Source organism: Mastacembelus armatus, chromosome 3, assembly GCF_900324485.2.
Source record: "Mastacembelus armatus chromosome 3, fMasArm1.2, whole genome shotgun sequence".
In the NCBI taxonomy this organism is placed as follows: domain Eukaryota; kingdom Metazoa; phylum Chordata; class Actinopteri; order Synbranchiformes; family Mastacembelidae; genus Mastacembelus; species Mastacembelus armatus.
Window position 1 is genome coordinate 9,225,842 of NC_046635.1, and position 25,963 is coordinate 9,251,804.

The window sequence follows — 25,963 nt, forward strand, 5'->3', positions numbered from 1 at the left end:
GGTTCCTCTGGTCAAAAGGTAGTTAAAGTTCCTAAAATGGTTACTGGTCGTCTGGGCAAGACAATGCAGTGGGAAGTGCCCTCCTCTTAGCCGCTGAGTCCAAATTAAGGAACAGAATCTGACCACAGGATCCCTTCTTCTATGTGTATTTGCATGTGTGAGCCAGTGTAGCAGGCTGTGAGTGTGTGTACTGAAGTACCTTGACCCTGCTGACAGCCTCCTGGGCCTGCATCATGCGGATGTTCTTGGAGGGGTTCCTCTCAGACAGCAGCTGAGTGGAGCCCAGGTAGTTAGCAGCAAAGATAATTCCATCAATTAGATCTTCTGGCTCGCAGGGTCCTGGGACTGGGCCAGGGAGAGGCAGAGAAAATGGTGATTAATGGGACATGGACAAGAACAGAGTGCTGTTAAACTACTAGAGTGTACAGTGGAGACAGTATTACAATCACTGCAGTCAACATGCTGTGTGGAGAAACAGAGCCAAACACTACTGCTCTGGAGATAGAGATACAGTGATAACAGGCTGAGTAGAACTGAGCAGTGAGATGGCCACTGGCTATGAGCTGATGGAGGTGCAGTGCTGGTGCAGACTGGGCTGAGACTAATCTGTGTCTGTGATATGTAGATGCGAGCTATCAGACACCGACTCAGGGACTCAATGCGCTGTTGTGATCTGAAGGAGCAGACAGGCAACTAAACACCTCAAATATTATTTAGTCTAGCATCTGCCCAGAGGCAGGAAAAGAGCACTAGAAGAGTTTTATCAAACCTCTGAGGGACAGAGTGAGGCCAAAGCAATACTTGGAATTGTTCCTCGCAATTACAATATTTTGATTTCATCACCAAGCTGGTGTGCAGACAGATTAGCTTACCATCTACAAAGCTGGGGAATGACGCAACCTTCTTTGTTGGCTGGAAGACAAAAAAAAGATATGACAGATAAATTGTGAACAGGTTTGTGATGGATTAAGGATGTCTCTGCAGTCTCAAATAAACCATTCATAACCCTTAATTTTGTCTGTGAAATGTTATTAAAGTTTACACCGGGATAGTGTCTGCTCTCTTTTTAATGTGAAATACTATATTCAAACAGATTGTGCAAGATCATGGAATCAAGCAGTAAATTCTGCATTTTGAGTTGGTCTCGACCAGATCTTGACTAGTGTCCAAATTGTTGACATGATATGAGGGGAAGGCTGCTGAAAATATGGATGTGGACAATGTATAGAAATAGAGAAAAATAAAGGTTATTTTTATTGGTATTTCCATAACTGCAAAATATCATTTGTTATTCATCTCTGCCATAAATATGCAGGTGTACTCTCCGTGATGACCTTTTTTCCCCACCTACTGCTATGCTGAGCAAATCGTATGTCGGTAAGTGAAAAATCTAACCTGTAAAAATCTTTTTACTTAGAATAGGCATCATAAATATTCAGACATTTCTACTATTTTCCAGCAGTGCTCTGCCCCACAGTCAGTTACATGCATTTATATGGTGGTACTTATACTAATGCAGAAACTGGCTATATGAACCTTGCCCAAGGACACTGCAAAAGTGGGTGTAAGGGAGAGTGCAAAGTGTTACTCATCCACTTTACACATTGACATAGTTGTGGGAGGTAGAAGAGAGAGGATGTAAAGGAAGGAGGAGGAAGCTATTGACAAGAGAGAGCCATGAAGTGTGAAGTGATTCATGAGATTCATCGCACTGGATCTACTGGATCTCCTAATCTGCTCACTACAAATTCAGAAGGTCTACTCAGCCAAAGAACAAAAAGATGTGGGTGGAGCCTGTACAGGATACATCCACAGCAGGCATCTAATTGAAAAATGGCCCTCATAAAACTACAAGCAGACATGCTTCTCAATTACCAAGACGGTATTAACGCTGTAAGCAGCAGACATGAGCTGAGGTTGTAATTACACAATTACTCGTGTACTCAGCAACACAGACATAGACACATGCAAACAATATTATCCTCTGTCTAACGTATAAATGACCTTGTAACGGATCTAAAGGATCATGAAGGCAGCACTGCGACAGAATATCCAGCAGCATCCTACCTCTGGCATATTGTTATTTTCCAGGGGAACATTGAGGTCGGAGCGCTGCTGTTTTCTGGGTAGCTCTGCACCATTGCTCACCTGGCAGGTCAATACAGAAGAACAGATGGAAGCAATTATAATTCTGACGTGAAAAGAAAAGGATTAAGCAAGACAACAAAAGTCAAAAACATCCTTTTGTTTCTGTTGCTTTTTGGAATGGGCAGCAGAGTTTCAGACTGAATCTGATGTGAGAGGTTTAGAAAGTAATGAAAAAATGATGAAGAACATGCATGAAAGCCCTGCACTGTGAAAACACTGATAAGAAGGTGTATTTCTGTCTGTTTACGCTTCTAACTGCCATGGCTGTTTAATGTGATTTGTTGACCAACAAATAAAATGATGCATAATCAGCATTACTATAAAGTTTTCCTTATATGAGTCCAACAACTGTTGGTTCAGACTGCTGTCACTTGTCGTTGAAGCAGCTCTGTCTTTGGTCTTATCTCACATTATACGTACAGACATACAGTATACAGTACTTCTTGCATATAATCACATAGAGGGAGGATTTCAGTTATTCCCTTGGATATTCATCTCACAGTCCACAAGCTGTTATTAACATTCAGTTGTTTTATTGGCTGAAATGAAATCGTCTTTCAAATTAAACCTCATCCTCCTTGTATTACAAATTAGGAGGAATAGCTCATGCTGTTGTGCATCTGAAATTGAAATTAATTACTACAAACATGACAGTAGTGGCTTCGTTTGCAAAAACAGCTGAAACATAAAGTCTTGATTAGTATTCATCATGCTGCCCAACTCAGTTGTGCAAACAACCATTAAATTAATTAGATTTGTGTTGTTGCTTGGTTGGTTGGAATGCTGGACTGTGTTGTTAAACAAAATTACATTCATGTACAGAATCTCAAGTGAATCCAGTCAAACCTTGTACATGCCTCTATCTGTAATGAGAAATCTTCAAGCATCTACATATAGAATTTTATCATCAATACCATCAGCACCACATTAATTTTATTCCATTAGCATTATTATTATTCACACCACCACCACTTAAAGGGCTGTCTGCTTCTGCCAACATGCACATGTGCACACAGCAGGAAAGATTTAGCAAGTGATTTTGCAATTGAGAGTCTGATAATGCACTGTAACTATTTATCAAAACTACCTCAAGTTAGAAATAAAATTATGTGATGACAGATTGGTATTTCATATAGTAACTTCACATAACACTTTGGCCACCTGATCCATCTACCACAGAAACAGTTCTGCACATCAATTCATTTCACCTACAGAAAAGAGATATTGGATCGGTTCAATCAGCCACTGAACACAGTGTTATGTCTATCTAATACAGTGCAAACCTACACATACACTCTCATGTGTGTAAATGTGACACATGTTTGTGTGTGTACACTGTGGTCTTTAACACACACTTGTTAGATCACGGAAGAAATGGTTACTCTAATATTACATAGCACAGTCTTTAAACGCTAATATATAAAGTCAACCTATTGAAAGTCATGGACTAATGGAATTTAAACTAGAACTGCATACAATATAAATACCAAAATGATTGCTTTTAGTGGGCCATCACTTTACAATGTGATAGATTCCTTTAGAGTACTAAAAGCAAAAGCACTAAAAGAAAAACATTTGACTGAAGAACCAAGGTACTTTGGGAAATAAGAGTCAAAATGTTTAGCATTCAACCATTGTCTCTCTGGTGATCATACCAATATGTCACAAATAATTTAGTGACAGATTCTGAAGGTTCAATCATGTAGCACTATTTAATATATAGTTATAAAAATGTAATAATCTTCACTCTCACATGTGCACAGATAAGCTCCCTCTGTTTTGTAAGTTAGTTTGTTAGCTACAGTTAGTAATGTTAGTATAATCATTTGGCTCCACAATATGCAGAAAGGCTCTTATTAAATTTGTTATCATCCTCCTTCTTTTAGGGGTCAAGCTGAAGTGGTCTACAGAGAACATTTCAACTGATAAAAAACAACAAAACGACCAAATCATCTCAGACTCACTGATCATCTCAGTGACTCTGGGAGTCATGAATCTACAGTGCACTCTACACTCTAATTTAATCGAGTTACACTGTATGACCCAGATAAGTGCTACAAATGAGCTACATACAGTCAATGTACAAGCACGTGTGCACACTGTGGAGCAGGTGTGGATCAGCAGGCTGTCCACAAGAGACTGTTCTGTTCTGCTTTTACCATCTGACTTTTAGAAGATGGGGGTAGCTCTGCCTGTGTTTGAGTCAGTAAATGTGTCTGTACAGTATGTGTGTATATCCATCCAGGTCTGTGACAGGGTAGGGATGGGAAGGGGGGCATATCAGCATAACGTGGGAAGAGCAAGGCTTCAGCTATTCTCTGAATGGTGATGAGCAACATGCCACCTGCAAATCATCTCCATCTCCTCCCCACAGAGCTTTAAACCACATTCAGTGGCAAGAGTCCCACAGCATTAAAATAGCTTGAATACACTGCACATCTGCAAAGGCTCAGACTATATTAACAGAGTGGTGTCACTGTTGCATTGTCATGTTCTTCCTTTTCATGTTGTAGACGTCTACAGCTTTTGTGGAGGTAATGGAGAACATTGATCGCTGTGGCTGATTGAATGAACCATGGACACCATGCAACCATGCACACTAACGTTAATATGCACCTTTTTTCAAAATCTGTAAATACACAGGGCTATGATAAACTCAGACTTGTTTGATCAAAATGAAAAGAGCTTTAAAAATATTCTGCAATCTTCTCCTTTTTAGTAACACTACAAAATGTTTTAACGTGATCTAACAAAGCTATTTCCATTGGAAATTCTCTGCTCATCATTACTGAACACTATTACAGACAACCAAAGACAAACCTTGCCACTGTCACTGAACCATACATGACAAAGTAAATGGAAGAGTGTAAACACAAGTGATCAAATATGGACAATGTGAAACATAAACAATCTCATGAACTTTCTGCTTCAAAACAGCTCACCTGCTCCTGTGGCCATCTCTGCCGGTCCTCAGGGGAGCGGGAATGTGCCTTGATGCTCCTCTGGAGGTCAGGGTTGTTGTGGTGCATTGGAGGGAGATTCAGGGACTTGGGCCTGCTGTCATGCCGGTGGTGAGCTGGTGGGTATGCGACAGCATCAGGTTTTGCATGAGGGTAATCACTTGGAGTGGGATCTTGCGCCAGCTCCTCTGGGCTTTGATCAGTACCACTGCTTAGACTCCCCATGCTCATACTCATCTTGATCTCAGCAACAATTTGGTCAATGTCCTCCTCTGCCTCCTCACCTGTCTCTCCCTCTACCACCAGAACTTTACGGCTACGGTATGGAGAGACTCGCACGGAATTCCCATTGTCCTCTGGGGCATAATAGTCTCCAGTGTAGGCCCTTCCGTGCCTCTCCTCCTCATCGCCTTCCTCATCTTCTTCTTCGTTTGGGCAGTACTCCTCACTCTCTGCCTCCTCGTCCTCGCAGGTGTGCAGGGTTTCCTGCAAGGACGGTTGGTGGTGATGATGATGGTGATGGTCCAGGATGGGTTCTGGTCTTCCATTGTATATCTGTTCGTCCGGATCTTGTTCCACCACCTCACAGCGGACCTCCCCCTCTCCCTCGCTCCACTCCTCCACCCTGTGCCTCTCTCGTCCTACCCACTGCTCCTGTCTGACCTGGCCCACCTCTCTCCACTCCTCTCGCTCCTCCTCCTCACCCTCTCTCCATTCTTCCCTTACCTCTTCCTCCTCCTCCTCTCTCCACTCTTCCCTTACCTCTTCCTCATCCTCTCTCCACTCTTCCCTTACCTCTTCTTCCTCCTCTCTCCACTCTGCCCTCACTGCCCCCTCACCCTCCTCTTCTTCCACCCATTCTTCCTCTCTCACATCTCTCTCGCCTTCTCCCTCCTCAGTCCACCCTTCCACAACCTCTTGGCATTCATCTGTATGGGTTCCATCCAGTTGCACTGAACCAGCACAGTCCCCTTGGTTGTGGCTGTGGTTGCAGTTTCCCTGGCTACTGCAATCCATACCTTCCAGGTAACTGTCATCCTCGGGGCAGTAGCGGATGTAGTAAGTCACACCTTCATCCTCCTCTGCAAGTCCTGGAGGGATTATGATTGCAAACAAAGTTTCTTAATATTTGGGGCTTCAAAAGAAAAAAAATATCACAGAATCACACTTCAAAAAGATATTGTGTACATATTTACCAAACTTTGCACTTGTTTTTCAATCCACTGATTGCAATGCATGATTTCTAGCAAGAATGGGATTGCCAATGACTTTTTTCAGCTATACTAGCAGCATGCCTCTAGGGACAGCATTATTGACCTTTCTGTACTGTTTTAGTTGAGACAAAAAACTTTGAAAAGCTTTTTGACTGATTGCCATGAAATCTTTTTCATGGTCCCCAGGGATGAACCGTAATTAAGGTTGTGACCCCTGGACCTTTTTTAAGTCCACTACTTATTAGCTTCATCTTAATGACATTTGGCACATGTCATATCTTGAGAATAAACTGCAATATATGTGATAAGATATTTACATTGTCATTGTAGCATGTTGTTACCATTAAGTGCGCGGCTTACAGAACTGCTAACATGCATGCAGATGTGAATCATGTTTTACAGCTAAATTTAACTTATTCTGTTTTCAATGATGTTGCAGCCTCTGTTTTACTATTACTTGGAGATTTTGTTTTTTTCAGTATATGCTTTTACATTGTCTTTCACTTTAGTCTTTGTTCAATAGACATAAAACTAAACAGAACTAAACTACAGTGCTGCAAAAGTAAGTGTATGCTTTGTCACCCTCAACCAATAATTATTGATGAGAAGATAATGAAAATAAAAAGGAAAAAAAAAAAAAAAAACCAGTGTTATTGACACTCACCATCATCATAGTCTTCCTCTTCATCTGAGGTGTTGTTGATATAGTCAGAACTGGAGTCATCATCCAGGCTGTCAGCTGCTCCATGGAAGTCTTCTTGGTCATGGTCATCTTGTTCATGTTCTGGAGGGGAAGGTGTAGCTGGTTGCTGCTCCTCCAGCCCTGCATCTGTATGGCTGCTGTACCGTTTCACTCCAACCTCCGAATCAACATCCACTTCTGGTTGATTGCGACCCACATCTTGAGACTTGGGAGAAGAATATTGTGCTTTACAGGAACGGGGGAGGGGTTTTGCACCATGTGACTTATTGGAGAAGCGAACTGGGCGTTGCTGAGGGGGGAGGGCTTTCAGATCACATGACTCTGCAGGATGAGGGCTAGGACAGGAGGCGGGGCCTGGAACAGCCATACCATTTCCTCCACTGGTCCCTGGCCTCTTCCTATGGGCCATGATTGGTGGCTTACAGGCCATGCATCGTTACTGGTTTGATCCTATAAGACAGATAAAAATACAGGGACTTTAGAGAACTAACAAATACATTTATTAATCCATCCATACACATGCAAACACATAAGAATATATGACACTAGAACAGATTAAAATAAAATGCTTAAGACTACTTTCCAGACAACTGTCCCAAGAAATTATACACCACTCCTCATTAAAATGGCCAATATGCATACAGCAGATTCCCTTTATTAAACACCCACAGACACAGCACACACACAAACACAACCCTCCATTTATCTGTCTCTTTTTTTAAATTTTACATGGTCTCTGTTTAACTTGATCCTCATTCAGAGCAATCCCTTTGTGGATACTTAGCCAAACATTTGCATTCAAATACACTATACTGGGCTCAATTTACAGTATGAGCTTGACATTGGTCACAAAGAGTACCATACCACCATACCGCTATCCCATGCACTTAATGGGATACTGTCAGACAAAGAATCATTGCTCAAATCAATGTAATCTCCACATATGTGCTGCACATGTCCACTGATAGCGGGCTGGCAGATGATCAGTCATTTCAAGACTTTTATTGATTTTTCAGAATGGTCATCCTGGGACATGATAAAGTCTACTCCTATAGAAGATCTGATTAAATGATTAAATATAAATAAATCTGATTAAATAACACAGGTGAAAAGACATAAACATGTTTCCTTCTGTTGTTAGCAAGTAACCCATTGGCCTTCACCATATAGTCTCAGAATACATAATGAAGCAATTCCTTATTTTACCATCTTTAGCTCTGAAACATCAGCAGCTATCAAAATCATAACCAGCCATTTCCTACACTTTTATAAAATATTAAATATAGAACATTAATTTATAATTGAATATGTGAATGATTTTACAGATAGACAAAACAAAAACAGGATGAACACAAACACAGGTGAAGTTAATTACTTCTGAACTTAACATGCACTATTGTGTTTTCAGGAAAACAAAATGTTAAAAGGGAGTCAATCAAATTTTTTTTGTGTGTTTTTCAGTCAGAAATATATTTTTTTTAAGTTGTCTTCCATAAAGCGCATAGAATTGACAGTGTGACAGTGAAAATGTCCATAGCAAGGGTTTTTTTCTGAGGATGTTATTTATTCTTGCATCCTTGAAGATGTTCAGAAGGTAGAGGTCAATTTGGTCTTCAAAATAAAAAGAGAAAACACCACATAGTAACAGTAAATGCACCACTTTCTCCCAACAAGGCTGCATACAGAGTATGGACAACACTGCAAGGTCAGTCTCTTAAGTAGATGACCCAGTCAGAGAACCAACAAGGTTTTCTAGGTTCAAGCACTGGTATTATTTACAATCAAAAGCGCCCTAACTGTGAAAACAAATGGATATACAGCATTAGGCTTACTTTGTCCAGTACAAAAATGGTACCCAAACAATGGAAAGGTACCCTATAAATCATAAATTTATGCAAACCAGCTTAACACGCAAAGGGAACAGGATTAGAGACCAAGGAGCACATGACTGCTAGTTTTATTTTAACAAACTCAAAAAGTTCTGAGTATGTTTTCTGTATTTTTTCAGTCAAGCACACCCTGCATACATTGTCATCCATTTTGTCATTATCTGCACTCTGTTGTGCCAAATAGTTGCTATGAACAACTGCCCTCAGAGGGTGGTGTTGTTGCTTTTCCACATTTTCCTTCACCATAATTACATTTTCCATCACCAGTGATTACACTGGTTAATTAGCTCTGTACAATCTAGCACAAACAAATCCCCTCTGAAACATAAACACACAAATACAGAAAGAAGCAAAAATACGCAGCTGCTTGCTCCTCAGGCAGCACTAATACACAAACAGTTCAAAGTATATGTACTCAGTTGAGTGACTCTAAACAGCAGAACTAGTATGATCACTAATGGTCACACGGTATTTATCAATGCACAAACACAAATATACACACTCTGTCCACCTGGTGAAAAACAGCAACAAATTCATCAAATGAAATAACCTTTAAAACAGCTCTTGAAAGGTTTTTGCCAAAAATCTTGACTTCTTCACATCTAGGAAACATTGCACTGATTGTATCTCTTACCTGAGGTGCTGGGTTTGGGATGTGGTACACACAAGTGCTGGAACCTGCTCTAACAACAGCATCATCCTCCCTCCCACTGCTCCTCATGCCTCCCTTCCCCCACCAGCCGTTACAAAGCAGGCACCTCCCGGACTCCACCCTCCCTCCTCCTCCAAATTATATCCCAGCTTCCTCCTGTAGGAGCTCAGCCCCACCCTCATCCAATTCCCTCGAGCTCAGGGTAAGGACTGGTAACTGTGTAACTGAATACCCTGCCAACTGATCCCCTGTGACCCTCTTTTCGTCGGCTTCTAGATTTCACAAGCCCTTTTTTCATTTTGTTGTACTGCCATATTTGTGTTTCATTGAATGTGTACTATAAGACTTCTGGCAGGTGGCTTTTCCTAAATCTGCTTTGTTTGTCATGTATTTTTGATTTGACTGTGTTTTTTGAATTTGCTTGCATTTGTATATGAATAGCAATCATAACAAGACACGGGGGATCTGTCCCACCTGTTAAATACCATTACAACAGACGTACAAGTACACCTACTGCAAGCCTCTAGAAGATGTGTTTGAGGCTAGTTTGTACCTGTATGATTATGATTTTTTTCTATGTATTAATCTGTTTCTAGACTTATGAATCTATAATTAATCCTACACTTTTACTGTAGGATTAATTATGGTCTTCAAAAATTGTTGGGATTTCTTTATGCATTTTCATCTCACAAAGATCCCTATACAGCCACTGCATTTCTTATGCATTTAAAAATGCTTTCCATATGAGCTCTTCCACATTTTTCATAATAGGCAGAATGGAAATTATTATTAAATGATGGCTACTGCTTAACACAATACCTCTAATTTTACTTGGCAAGTAGATGGGAAGAACACTTGTTGGCGAATACAAAGGATTCTAAAAGTTTAATGCCTTGCCAACCACCATCAGAAACTATTGTGTCAGAAACTTTTTGTTTCATTGCTAAGATGTTCCCACCTAGTTTTGAATCTTATTATGATACATAATATGATGATATTAAAGGATATTATAGTTTTGAAAATTTCAGGAGCTGATACTCTAAGCCAACAGTTGGCAGACAGGAACCTGAGCCATGTGTGGGCACATAGCAGCTCTAGTCGGTTCAAGACAGCAGCTGCTGAGGCTGAAACACTGTAGGAGGTAGTCGGTGAATTACCAAATGAATGATGTTCTCTTTTCTGTTCTTTGACAAGCAAAAATACCACAATGACAAAATGAATCAAATGTTACAGCACCAGTTGAGATTATTCTGTTTGACATATTCTCCATTTGTTTCAAAATTAATTTATAGCCACATTAAAATATTTAGCCAGTTTTGCTTTAGTCTTTGTACTGTAATTTTGAGTTAAAGTCTGACGACTTCGAATTTATTTTCTCTTACACAGCCGCACAATATATATGAATATCTGGCTATCAACTGTGTTTTAGGAAACTATAAACAGGCATCATGACTACAGGTAGTACTATGCAGCGTGAGGGAATGCAGTCTGCTTCTGTCACTGCTAGCTGAAAGCTTTGACCATGCATTTCATTTCATTTCACACAGCCTAGACTAAACCAACATCTGTTTGTATTTGTGCACATCACAGACATCTTGTTTAAGAAAAGAGCGGTTTTATGCAGCCCATAAAACTGCTCTTTTTTAAAACGTTTTGTTAGAGCTGGCAGAACCTGGTCAAAATCAAACTAATTACATGGTCAGCATCTCACAACATATATCATCAGGACGCCTGTTTGTCCACAACTCTAATATGGGTTCTGTGTGAAGTCAGTGTGTTCTGATATTGTTGTGGTTTCCTCTTACAAGATCTCTACACTGGCCAAAAACACTGTTTAAAAGACTGTATGTTAGTCTCTCCTGGACAGCATGTTTCTCTGCCTTCTGCCTAATGTATGCAAGGATATGCTTCCTCCCTGTGGGAACCTTAATAGAAGTGTAGTTGGCCGAAAAAAAAAAAAAAAAAATCAATGGTGCAAAGAGAAATCAGAATCCAGCTGGCTTCATCACTGTGGACTTTCTACTTCACACCTGTGCACACAACCACATCCTTCAATAGTTGATGACACTAAAAATTGCATTTTCAGCAGCTTTACCCTAAATTTAACAAACATAACTAAATGCCTAAACCAAACCTTCACCCCTAACCTGAACCTAATGGTAATTTGAAACCGTAAAACAGACCTCTGAAGTTATGAGGACTGAACAAAGGGTCCTCCAAAGCAGTCTAACTATAATTTGTTCACAGCCATGGAAAGACATCAGCACACACATACAAAGTGTCTGTCTCCCACATAAATTTGCTGAATTGTAGGCACTGACTTAGGCAGTCACCATCATTACTAAAAAGGCCTCACGCGCACACATTGGCAGTACGAACAGCCTGCCTGGCTTCAGTATCCCAATTGTATGTTTTGAGGTGCAGCTGGGGACCACTTGTGCAGCGCTAGTTCTGTGGATAGACCTATTCATGCCTGCCACAAAGCACTTCAGCTACAGAAAGATAAAGCTTTAAATTACCCTCAGACATTCCCCTTGTTTGGCAGACACATGTCTTAAAAGTGTGTGTGGTTGCATGAATGTGTGTAGTGTGTGCATGTGCCTAAAAGCAGGGCTGAGGAGAGGACAGAGGGTGAAAGAAGCAGTCTGAAAGCAGCAGATGGGTCGACAGAGTGTGGGCCTGGGGAATACTAATGTCTCTGCCTTAAATTCACTGTTACAACCTCTGTTCACACCACAAAATTAGACAGTCAGGCTTCGACAGGGAAAAGGCAAGACAGAACAGATGAGACCAGGAAACCATGAAAACAGAAGATTATCTGTCAAACACAGTAATTCATATCTTTAAATGCAGTAAGACAGACATCATTTAAGTATCTGAACTGATTCCATTATCATACCAATCAATAAATGATTGATGTAGAGAGGAAATTTTAACATTTTGCTGCATTTTGTGTGTGTGTTTTTCTACAGCTGGTCCACAGTTAACTAAACAGTTTGACCACTGAAGTTGTTTTTGCATATTTGGGATATTGTGAAGGCTGCCAATTCAGAAAATGTAAAATTTTTACAGAAGTAATGGAGTTTTAGAGTGATATTCAAAAAGGTTATTCTTGTCCACATCAGCAAATTTTTTCACACCTTATCTATTAAAAAGGTAATGAAACATTTAGCTGCTCTGAGCATTTTAGTCCATTAATTCATTTCAACGTTTTGGCAACTTTTTAAAAACATAAACACACTTAATGACACTAGTTAGTCTTACCTTTAACTTTTTTGTACGATTCATTTACCCAGCAGGTTAATGAACTTTCTACATAACTAAAAATTATAAACCTAAATTGGTCATAATGAGTTTCAGCTCACTGATTTTCCTGTGCAGCCCACACAATTTCTATTTCTTGACTTTCACCAGTTTCATTTACGATGGAAATTATGGCTCTTTGAAGAGAGCTGGATGTTAGAGCTCAGTTCCTTTTCCAACAGTTGCTTACAAAAAGTTCACTATTCTTTTTTAGGTTTTGGTGTATAACAAGCATAATGAACTAACAATGTATAACCTGAAAATAACCACTTTAATGATTTCCCTAGGTCAACATATTAAAGCAAATATCCCTGCATTGATTATCCAACATTGAGTGAAAATACTAGGTACACTGTTATGTAGCCTACACGGGTACGTTTTGTTTGTGTAAAGAAACATGATTCAGATTTGAGGCTTGTACATCAGTGAGCAGAGGAAAAACATGAAATGTGGCTTACACAAAATACTTCCAGCATGGTTGTGCCTAGGTGTAGAACTGTTTATTTGTAATTTAAAGCTTTACTGTCATGAAACATCAGCAACTTTTCTCTGATTCACTGTTTTGTTCTTGCTAACCCTGCATTCTCTCTTCAGTCATTGAAGTCAACCACTGCCGTGTGCATGCTCTCTATAGAGAGAGAAAAATCCCTAGTGGATTTAAGGCAAGCAATGAAATTTATTTACAGGGAAGTCTCGGATCCTTTTGTTCTTACTGAGGTGCCGTTCAGTAGAATCGGATTGTTGAATAAAGTAACATCACTACTCTGATTGCATTGTTTTCAGCCGTAGTAAGCAGCTATTCTAAACAACTGGCAAACAGAGTTAGTGCCTTATTGGTGAATCCAGTGAAGCATTTAGCTGCTAAAGAGCCAACCACCGGTTTTACATTCAACTGACAATAAACTGTAACTGTGTCATTAAAAATAAACTGGCAAGCCCACTGTATAGTACCTAACATTTAATAAAATCTGCCCTGTTTCTCTGGCTGTCTAAACAATTATCATACATTTTTATTCTGTGCCTGTTGGGGTAAACCTCACCTCTGCTTTCGGTTCATTTTTCACAACGAATGGAAAAAATTATACCTGTCAGCTGAATTTAAAGCTAAGGCTGACAAACAAACATCAAATATGGAGGAGTCCACTATGAGTGACAATGAAAAGAAAAATCTTCCCTATTTAATTTCTCTGCTGTGCTGCTGCTACTCAGCACACAGGAAATTGCTGTTTCACTTTAAGTGTGCTTTTTGCTTGCTGCACTCTCTTTTGCAAATGCTTTTTTAACCATTCACATTTGCTTCTCAGCTAAGGCATGAACAGCCTCCTGCCCCTACAAAAATACAACAAAAATAAATGCACATCTTGTTATCAGCACTCTTATATTACTTGAAGTAAAAAATTTCAAATGAAGCTGAGAAGATCAAAACATAGGGACAGATATATGAGTTTAAAGTTTAAAAATCTCAACTCACCAAGTAAAAGGTTGAACAGTATGACTTAAGCGATACAGTAACAGAAATATCTGGAATATTTCATAAATCAGTCACAGTGTCAATATCAAAAATGTCCCTTAAATCTCCCTGAGATCAGTTTTGTGAAAATGATAAATTCAATTTAGCCCCAAATTAAGGACAGTATTGGGCATCTGTTAATAGAGATAAAATGCGAGAACTGATCTGACTTGTTATTTGGTCAGACCCACAAAAAAGTAACTTTACTGGCCCTTTTAGCTGTGGTTTCCACTGTTAACCAGAACACTATTCCTCAGGTTTATTAAGATTATTTGTGATCACATGATGCTGTAAACATTTAACTGTACAACATTAAAATACCCTTTCAACACTTTTGCATCATTAAACATATGTTGATAAATCGTGTAATAACCTGACAATGCTGAGATGTGTGACTTGTAAACAGAGAATAAAAGCACTATCAGAGAGAGGCAGAGTGAGAAAACGAGTTTCCTCTCAGCTGTCTCATTGAGATTCAGCGTTTGTTCTCCATACAGCCTCCCACTCACTTCAGGGCAAACAAGAAGAGGGCGATGCGGGAGACAGGAAGAGAAGGAAAGCAGAGTGAGCAGTAGGAATGGCAAAGGACCACAGAAAGCATCACTCGCTCCCCCGCCATTCTGCCTGCCAATGTCCATCTTGCTACTTCAAGCACAACACCACAGACACACCCTCCTCCTACACCCCTGACCATTACCATGACAACTCTTTGTTTTCCAGTAAGAGTTACTCAGAGGATCATTAAATAAACCCTTCTACAGAACAAACACACATATCAACACATTATCTGAACAATGCTACTGCACTAATATAGTCTATTTTAGCAGTTTCAAAAACATTTGAAACACCAAATCTTTTGGTATCAGGTGTGTTGGGTAAATTTCCCCTCTCACGATAAATGAACGCACAATTAATCCACCAGGTGGACATTATACCTTCTGGTCCAGTATCATAGGACCACTTTTTTTTACCTTGTGAAAGTTTGGATCATAACAAGCCTCCATAGACATTCAAAGAGGTGTAAAATAGTGTCCAGGATAAAACTACAGGGCAGAAGCTTTACCTGCTCAGCCACTGCACAGCACTGCACACTTTTACTCCTCAGTCTTTGACTCTTATTTATGTTTTTCAACCAGCTGACATGTGATCATTTATGATATTAATGTCAATCAGAATAAAGATTAATTTATTTTACCAGCCACAATTGTGCAGGTTAAATTTTGTGCAACAAGCACCACAGAAATTGTGCTGTGTCTTGATTCAATGTATCAGCTACAAAAAAACTAACCACCACTATAATATTTAGTACTGTACACATATTTCAGTTTGTGGGTTCTGAGCTCTGGTGCTAGGTTGGCCTAGATTTTAAGAAGTAACACGCAGTAAAGTTTGCCTGGTGACAAGCCCAGCATGCAGAGAGCTAAACACAGCTAAATCGTTCCATAGGGAGACAGATACTGGGGCGATTTCACAGGGTTTAATTGAAGCTGTCAACTGCTTTTGGTTACTTATGAGACAGAATGAGTGAGAGAGCAATACAGATATTTTATTTTAGGCATGTAATATTTTGAACTTAGTGAGATAAACCAGTCAAAGCAACTTTCATACTAACATCCATTCATGTTCAACACTGCCACCGCAGCACGCGCATCATGTTTAATGGACATAAAAACATTTTTGTTTTGGATGTAATGACAAATCCTCCCACACTGCTCTCACCTAACCAGGCTGAGATCTCACAACAAAATAAATGGGTACTAATCCAACAGCCAAATAAAAAAACGAGGGAGATGATTAAGATTATGCTCCTAATTAAAAACTGTGGTTTTTAGTTGTCGCTGGTCATAAAATATGGAGAGAGAGAACATATAGCTTATAAAACAGCTTATTTTTGTTTGAATATTATGTTCCATAAAGGCTTTTATTTTTATATTTATTCCATCACAATAAAACCATATAAATATACAACAAACACAGACATTTACATATACATATAGAATACCAGACGCAACAACTCCCAAATTCTGTCAAAACCTAGACAGTGGTTACTGTTCTATCATATGATAAATAAACTTGACATTGTGTAACCCCCAGGGCTAATGTGACTATGAAATACCCCAAAACAGAATTTGTACCAGTGTCATAATTTTGGGACTTCTGGATCCATATCCATGTCTCTATCTTAACTAAAAATGGTATTTTGTTGTTCCATGACTGTTCCCAGCCTTGAATGAGCAGAATAACATAAAGAAATGCCAGAGAATGGACAATTGTTTCTTTAGAATGTAAGGACATCTGCAAACAGCCAAAGCCCAGAATGGAGACTAATAACCTATACTGATCTTCCACACTGATCCATTATTCCCTCTAAATTGTCAATTGTGGTCTGGAGAGATGAAGGAGAACATCGACACAATGGATGATACCTGAGTTTGAGGTCTTTCAAAATCCGACTTCTTATTGACCCCTCTCAACAAACAGCTCAGGCCTCTAGTCCTCCTTCATTGTCAACTTTTAATCAACAGCAGCTATTTCTCAGAAGCCTTCATTCTCTTCACTCACAATGAGTGCTGCTTGAAACTGGTGAGCCAGGTGATGTCTTATTAATGCCTGGCAATAATGGACATTTGACAGCTGCCTCGTAATTGCATTCAGACTGGACAATACACTCCAGTATCAACTCTCTTCTCCAACTTTCAAGTTCAGATATCAGACCACGGCAAAAACAGCATGCACTCTCACAAAGCCATCCTGCACACTGATAGAATCCTGAGAAAAATGCTAATAATAATCACTGCATGTGGTAATGGTCATTATATTCAGTGAATAGAGAACAGAACAGAGCTAGCAATATTGGGCTAGGAAATATCCCCTTATCTTGTTGAAAGACAGACAAAATGGTAATGGCCGGGCCCACAAATGCAATTTGGGGGAGGCACATGAAATAACTTCTGAGTTTAGTCAATCACACAATCCCTCAGGGAAAACAGGAAGAAAATACTCATCAGCATTCACCTCACACAAGTGAATACACACACCCAAACACACATATTGCGGTGTATGCTCAATCAGCCCTTACCTGCCTCTGCGTGCTTGCTTAGGCTACATGCACCTGTGTCTGAAAACAACACACCAAAGTGTTTACTGTAATTACTTATAAATTGAAAACAAAGCATGCTTATTGCTCTGGTTTCCTATGTGTCAATGTCTGACACAAAACGACATGCTGAATGCTTTGCTCGTCTTTGCTTTGCAGGGATTGGATGTGCCAGGCCAACGTGCACAGAGCTGCGCGTCCTGAAACAGACAATAAGAGCATGCACATTGCTGAGCTTTATGTCAGTTTCAGTATCACAGCCAGCTAAGTGACTGGACAGAGGATTAATCACACAGACAGCACCTGCTTGGTCACACAGAAGAGCAGCACCAAATCTCTGAACAAGAACAAAAGACAGGGAAAAAGATACAAAAAGATACCTTGTTTTTCATCACTCCAGTCCCATGCTGCAGCAACATTTTGCTTATCTGTATATGCAAAAATGTGCTCATGAGTGTGGTTATGTCTTGGACCATATGACAATCCGTTCTTTTAGAGACAGTGGCTCTAGTTTGTTGCATCTGAGTGACTGTGGTGTGTGCATGTGTGTGTGTGTTTGTAAGTGTGAAATTGTCACATCAATCCTCCTGAAGCAGTAGCAGGATCAGGAGGGGGTGTTACACCTCCCAGCATTCTTTATGCTTTACTGAACCCAGGGGAAACACAGAGTGTCATGCTGGAAGATTGAAATCTGCCCACCTTTATTCGGCACGCACGCGCACACACACACATACAAACACACAATGCTTGTCCTCAGGACCCAAAATCAGCTCTGTAAGCTGTCTGTATTCAAATTTCAAAACATGACAACATCAATTCATGTGTGTTGCATAATCTACAAAGTTTTTCTTTGTAAGTGCATTTACTTTTGAAAGACAGAAAGGCCTGTGATTTTTTTCATATAAACTATAAAGCTATGCTAATGAAGTCAGGGAATCTTTTTAGATGTAGCTGCTTGGAGAAAACAAAGACAATAGTCAAGCAGCAAGCGCAGTCTGACAGATGAGGCATGCCTACTATGTAATAATGTATGATTCAAAGCTATTTTAGGCTTGCAGTTTGCTAAACCTAGATTTCTTTGGGGAAATCTCGCTCACATTGCTCACTGGAAACTGTGCCAAGCAAGAACACAGTCAGTGCCTCGCTCTGGCAATGAGGCTAGCTATGGTTCAGTGTTATACCTAGAGAAGGTAGGAGACTATATATCTGTTCACATTTGGCATCATCATACTGCGGCTGTTCCAGTTTGCCCTGGTTTAAATAATGAAGGTTAAGGCAGAAGCATGCAGGCATCCAAGAGTAAACTTGGCCACAGCTGTCTCTAGATACATCTCCCTTTTGTCCTAATCTTGTTGTAAATCCCCTACGAGACAAGCTGCATAATACAATAGGGGCAAATAAGCAATTAAGAAGACTAAAGATTTTATGTCATTTTATGACTAACAAGGACAGAGACTCACTAATATCCTTCAAAAACTTAAAACCACAGCTTGCTGACATAAAATATGATGAATTTAGGTTTAGGAATGTATTGTGATTATGAGTCCGACTCTCTTAAAACTAGAAAGAAGAGGTTCTAAGGTGTAGCCAGGCAATTTATCAGTGAGTGGGATTCTGTGTGTGTGTGTGTGTGTGTGTGTGTGTGTGTGTGTGTGTGTGTGCGTGTAAAATCACCACAAAATACCAATGGTTGCATTTCCTTAATCTTACAATGAGCTTTTTAAATCTATATACAGAGCAGGTCTCCCTTCATGGTCAAGGCAAGTCTTTTTTACCTATCAAGCCTGAGGGTCTAATGACATTGCCCTGAAGTGACAGCTAAAATGCCTTGTCTGTCTGCAGTAGACATCATTTGATTCTAACTAAAAAGTATCCACTTGTAAACATGGCATTATGAGTTCACTGATGATGTTCATGTTCCATCAGTACATACAAATGCCTCATTGAGAGAACTGTCACGCTTTTATTTATTGTATGAAAGGTCAGGTCTCAGGAGGAATAAATCAATGTCAAAAATGACAGCTTTTAGATACATTGCCTTGGTTATTTTACTGTGGCGTGCTGACTACTAATTTCAGTGTCCCTGGGGATGGAGCCAGCAATCATATGAAACTGCAAGGACAGAAAAGGGTCTGACAGAGCTCGGCCGAGCTGGCTGATCCAACAGAGCCAACAGCAGCACTGATCCCATGATGACAGAAATCAGGATTATTACAGCTCTCATTTGAATCCCCTTACATCACTCTTTATCTGTTCTATTTGCTTTTCTCTAAATCTAAACTGCAGACCTTTCCCCCATTTAGGTGCTAGCATTATGGGAGGTATAGTTATCTTTGTAGATAAAATTCTGTCCTTCAGCTCGAAATTACTTGTTGAGGTGTCTCGGAAATCAATACTGAATTATCACATGTCCATTTTGCATTTTGTTGGTTTTTGCAAATATGATTAAATGCCAAGGAGAATGATTCTTCGTGCTATAAGCACTGACACACAGAAAGTATTTTGTGTATAGTATATTTGCACTGACTGTAGACTTTCTTTTTAAGTATTTTATAAGTAGAGCAAAAAAGCGAAAGTATAGACTGTCACAGAGCTACCAGCTTATACAACAACATATGTGACCAATTTCATAGCATGACGTCAAACTATAAGTTAGAGGTCAGTTATAAGTACATTCACAGTATGGTATCATACAACCAGTGAACACCTTAATGGAACCACCATAGTTCTTGATGATTTAAGGGACCACCATATTCCTTTGTCACTATCCTTCACCTTCAAAGGATTTAATCAGAGTAAGAGAATCAAAGCAGCTGGCAGACTGAGCATGCATCACTGCACTGGCTGGCTCAAATTCCAGCAGCCGTCCTCCAAACTAGTCTTCTTCTACAGTTCCCTGTATGAATCCTAACAGCTTTGGATTGGCCATAAATCAGTGGCATGCAGATGGATGGGGACTTGTTTGGAGGCTGATTACGGACGTACTCAAGTATGAGTAAGGCTGTCACACTTAGTCTGGTTTTGGAGCCACCGTTCATTTAAGACCACACTGTGGCTCACAGTCTGAAATCCAGCCCTGACTCTAATCTCTTTCTAAAATGGATGTGGTCCATTGAATAAGCAGAACAGTGGAAATTGGAGAAAGAACCATATTGACAATGGATAGTATTCAAATCAATCCAATAAAAAAGAAAAAAAACAGTGATACACTTCTGGGGGTCAACATGATTTGGAGCTCCACTAATTTGACTCTTTCTCTAGGATGATGGTGCTGTACCAGTGTGGATGAATATTCTAGCATAGGATTAATAAATTATGAGAAGAAACACTGTTGAGTAGCTCACAGCACTTTGCTCAGCTGTTGTTTTTGCACACTTTTCCTCCACCCTTATACAGCAAGTCTTCCATCACACTCTCCCATGATGCTCTCCCTCTACCTCTATTTCATCTTATCTCTGTACCGGTGCTTATTGAGAGATGGGTAATTGTGGACAACTTATTTTTGACTGAAATATTTGAATACAATTCACTGTAACTATTAATACATTCATAACACATTAACATGAGATAACTTCAGCTATCATTACTAATATGGAGATGTTGACCAAGTCAGTGCATTTTACTCAGAGTACAGCCAGTATATTACAGAGGTAAAATAATGTGATGTCAGAATTGCATAGGTGTTGTAAATTGCGTGTCTGCTGTTTGTTTTCCTTTGTAACGTGAACAATGTGGCACAATGTGCTTATGTATCAATTAATGGGATTTGTCTTGTTTAAAAATACTAACATGGTGTGAAGTGTGTAACTTTATGTGTAAGTTCACTATAAATGTGCAAAAAGCTCAGCATTCTCTAACAAATGGTTTCTGCAATACTCCAGCACACGGATGGATGTTCTGAGGAAAACTGAAATACAAACATGAACCTTTAAAAGTTATCACTTTGCCACGTAAACCTCTACACAACAAAATCTCGACTCGTCACTTCCACATTTTTTTTTATCCCAACCATTAAGTCCTATTCCCCCTCCACATCTCCTTGCTTTACCAGGAACAGCTGAGCAAGTTAAAGAGCTCCCTAGAGCCCAATGGTAGCTATGTCTAACTGTCCCATACCCAGCAACAGGTCTGAGTGTAGATGTAAACAGAAACACACAACATCTGACAATAGTCATTTTATCATCATTGTGCACATTTGACAAGTTTACAGTGTTTCTAGGGTTTCGGAGGACGTTTCAGGACTTACTCAGTATACCATCTTGCCTAGTAACACTAAAGCTAATTTACTGATGGTGGCAGATTGGGATATTTGGGTCATAATGGTGAGAGAACATCTTGTGAAAAACAAAACATTTTACTATGAAATAAGGACTCAACTTCCTAAAGGTTTTTTATGATAGCATGATGCTAATGTAGGAATGAAAAAAAGGTAAATCCTAGTGGTGCTGTGCATTCACAGACATTCTCGAGACAAATATTTCACAAACAAATATAGAATATTATACATTAAATATATTAGGGAAATAAAAAGGAAATTGAAAGATATTTTGGCTTGGATATAATACTTATTTCAATGTGTTAAAGGCTCACTTTCACAGTATGTGCCGGCATATTTGAAAAACCATACAAAACTAAACATTTGACTTTTCATTTTCTCTACTTGTAGCATAATGAGGTCAAACGTCTTTCACAGCTGAAGTGAGATATACTTAAGGGCTTGTAATCAGATCCAAGTTCAAACAAAACGCAGTGCTTCCTTTCTTGCTAAATGAGAGTAACTGGCTTGTAATAAGATTTCAGGCCAGGAGCTGTGGCAAATCAAGGGAAGCAACATTAGCTCAGCTATATTCTCCTAAACTCTGGCAGCAAGGCTTTACCATCTGCCACTAAGCCAAGGCCACATGTCACATCTCATCCTCATAGCCTGAGTCCCCTTTGACAGCATCATGGCTGCTGTCCCCACTCAGCAGTTGGATCAGATCAACCAGAAAACACACCAGCAGCATATAGCACAAACTGTTGGTGTCAGTTTGATAGCTCCTTTTTAACAGCCAGAGGCAGCTTTGTTGAGCGAAGTGAAAGGATCAGAAGAGGGAAAAAAACCAGGCAGGTGTATGATGTGCTGAAGGCAGCAACAGTGGCAGCTATGTGACTAATAAGAGAATAGCTAATCTGCCTCAAATACCAGATTACAAAATCATATCAAGAAACTTCTACATGAAGATGAAAAAACTACTGATCAAAGCAAAAGATGATGAAAAAAAACAACAGACTTTAAAGAAGAACTCAAAACAGCTTGGGTCCTCAACAGAGATTTCTTGGTTAGCTGGACAAATGTTGGAGAAAAGGAATGAAGATGATCAAAATGGTTGTTTGAACTTCAAATGATGGACATTTGTTTGCTCAGTCTGCCAAGGGAGTTCCAAGTTTGATAAATACATGAAAAAGAAATAAGCAAGGCAGCATTTAAGGCAGCATTTAGCACTGTTGCCTCACAGCAAGAAGGTTCGATCCCATTCAAAACTAGATACTTTCTGTGTGGCGTTTGCATGTTCTTACCAGATCAACATGGGTTTTCTTCCAGTTTCCTCCCACAGTCCAGAGACATGCAAATTGGGGTCAGATTAAATGGTGATTCTAAATTGCCCATATGTATGAATGTGAGTGTCTCTATGTGTCAAACCTGTGATAGACTGTCGACTGATCCAGGGTGTACCCTGCCTCTAACCCAATGTCAGCTGGGACAGGGTCCCACCCACTGCAATCCTGGATGTGCCAAGACAACAAATAGATGGAAGAAATAAGCATTGCCTCATCAAATGACTAACTAACCACAGAATAAATGAGTGAACACATCCACTTAGGTGTTGCTTCTCTAGCAATTTGTTCTTAAATATGCAAAAAGACAGATTTCCTCATGTTCTTATGTTCAGTAGTAGCACACCATTGTACTGTACTTGTGATGCTCTTCTGACTTTCAATAACCACCTCAAGGCTTACAAAAACTATACAATGACATGCTTGACCCCTGTAATCTACTCGAGTCTAAAACTCTAAAAGCCTTCCATTAACAAGTAGTTGATCCTGTTTTTTGGATGTGGATGTGTCCCAGAAATGTGATTTTGTGAACAGATGTTTGTCCCCACAAGGTAAAACAGAGAGACTGCGTTTGAAGATACAATGACAGTGTCTCTCCCATCTAACCAATACTGTACTTCACTCCACCTCCTCCTACTTGCACAAAGCCCTCAGGGTTGTAATGCTCCCACAGGTCCAACTCACACTGCAGTACACTGCAGCTATACAATGTTCCAAAAAAATAAATAAATACTCAGCAGATTACACTTACAGCCTGAAGGAGATAAACATTTACAAACTCATTATTCCAAACTGCAATCTAGAAACCTCAGACCTATTGGATAGTCTGATTCCCAGCAGCATATTGTTTTAGGAAATGTGAAGCAAATATGGCTAAACAACATGTGTTTCACAGTTTCTCCATATAACATTTCATGCTGGAAACATCAGGATCTAAGCATATACAGGCAGGCTGGCAGATGCAGCGAAAGTGTAACTTTAATAAATTAAATAGACTTAAAGAGTGTACAGGCAAGCACAAAACGGGCAAAGATCAACAGCAGGCAAAGTCAGGGAACACACAGCATTTGGGAATATGCTGGCAGGAAAACCGAGTAAATAAGTAATAAATACCAGGAGCTGTATCCCAAAACACAGTTTGAAGGGCCAAACAGAAAGGAAAGCATGATCCAAGTACAGAAAGAGTATGAACTCTTGATGATCTGGCAAATGACTGTTAAAACAGAGTTGGCATGAAGCTGTTGTGCTAAGTATAAACTGGTTTGTACATAAGCCAGGCAGGTCTGGCAAAGGGGAATATAAAAATCAGGTGTGTACGGGCAGAGAAAGGATAAGAGTTTACGACATCTGGTGGTTGGATGGAAATTTCTTGGATAGCTAGCCAAATGAGAGTGAAACAAAACAGAAAAAATATACAGACAGGACCAAACTGTGATATTATTATTATTATCCTAAATCAAGATAAATAAATATTTTTTTAACTGCTTATGACCGTGTTGGAAGATCACGCGCAGATCTGTTTGGACTAGGGATCAGCTGTTTGTTACACCTGCATGGTGTAACACAGCGGTGCTGTCCGAGGAGAGACCCAAAGTCACCCAGGAGCTGAGGAGAAAAAGACGGGGATGTTGTGCCCATCGGAGTCGGTACAGACCTGTTCTTCCCTTAATCGGTATGGGGAATGTAAGACCTCTCCCTAATAAGATGGACAAGCTGACACGGAAACATGGCTAACTACAACGTCATTGCTTGGAAGATCAGACCCCAGTCTGCGTCATCTCCTGCCTATTTACAAACCCTTGTATACAGTTGTTACACACAAGGTAAGGAAATGGTCTAAGGAGACTGAAGAGGCTCTGAGGGACTGCTTTGACACTACTGTGTGGGATAAGCTGTGGGATCCAAATGGGGAGGCATCCAAATGAGGATGCGATAGAGCAAACAACATCCCTACCTCCATGGAGATCAAGAGAAAGGAGGACACACACTTGAAGACAGCCATCAAAACCTGTGGCTACCCTAAGTTGGCTTTCAACAAGGCAACATCCACATCAGGCAAAACAAGAGACACAGCTGAGCCTCGAGATCAACAGAGGAAAAACCTGGTCATTACCTATGTAGCAGGTGTTTCAGAGAGGCTTAAACAGATTTTTGGGAAACATCAGATACCAGTTCACTTCAAACCCACCAGCACACTGAGACAGAGACTAGTTCGCCCTAAGGACCAGACACCAAAACAAACGAGGAGCAATGTAGTGTATGCCATCCAGTGTAAGGAAGAATGCTTAGACCCTTACATTGATTGGAGAAACTAAACAACCACTTAACAGGAGGATGGCCCAGCACAGGAGGAGCAGCTCCTCAGGACCACAGTCAGCTGTGCACCTCCATTTAAAGGAAACAGGACACTCTTCTGAAGACAGTGATGTACATATTTTGGACAGAGAAGATAGGTGGTTTAAGAGAGGGGTCAGAGAAGCCATGTATTACTTTTAATAATAATGATAATTTTTCCATTTTTAATATATTTTAATAATAATTATTTTAAATAACTTCTTAACTTTTCAATTTTGATCTTGTGCTTTACTTCTGCTATGACTACACGAATTTCCCCACAGTGGGACAAATAAAGGTTCTTATCTTATCTTCATGTTTTTTTTCTGTAGCATTTCTTTTTTAAAAATTACCTGAATGATTAATGAATTATCAAAATAACTGGAGATAAATTAATTAATTGCCTATTTGCTGTAGTTGTAAGATGCAATGACACTTTCACTCAGCTACAAAAAATATTCAATGTTTCAACTAAGTTATTACCACTCATTCATTTATTCATTATTCATTTAGTCTATAAATTGTCATTTGTTAGACTGATGATACATATTGAGA

At 39.7% G+C, this 25,963-nt stretch overlaps 1 protein-coding gene across 1 annotated transcript in view; it reads right to left on the minus strand.

Moving 5' to 3' along the window:
- apba2b (amyloid beta (A4) precursor protein-binding, family A, member 2b) overlaps positions 1-25,963 on the minus strand; it is a 52,159-nt gene that overhangs the window by 15,364 nt on the left and 10,832 nt on the right. The window contains exons 2-7 of the mRNA XM_026319629.1: positions 6,987-7,475; positions 5,871-6,199; positions 5,091-5,801; positions 2,068-2,148; positions 873-912; positions 200-345 (exon numbers count right to left, since the gene is read on the minus strand). Of these exons, the coding sequence (XP_026175414.1) occupies positions 200-345; positions 873-912; positions 2,068-2,148; positions 5,091-5,801; positions 5,871-6,199; positions 6,987-7,455 (1,776 nt within the window). The 5' untranslated portion in view covers positions 7,456-7,475. The remainder of the gene's footprint in view (positions 1-199; positions 346-872; positions 913-2,067; positions 2,149-5,090; positions 5,802-5,870; positions 6,200-6,986; positions 7,476-25,963) is intronic.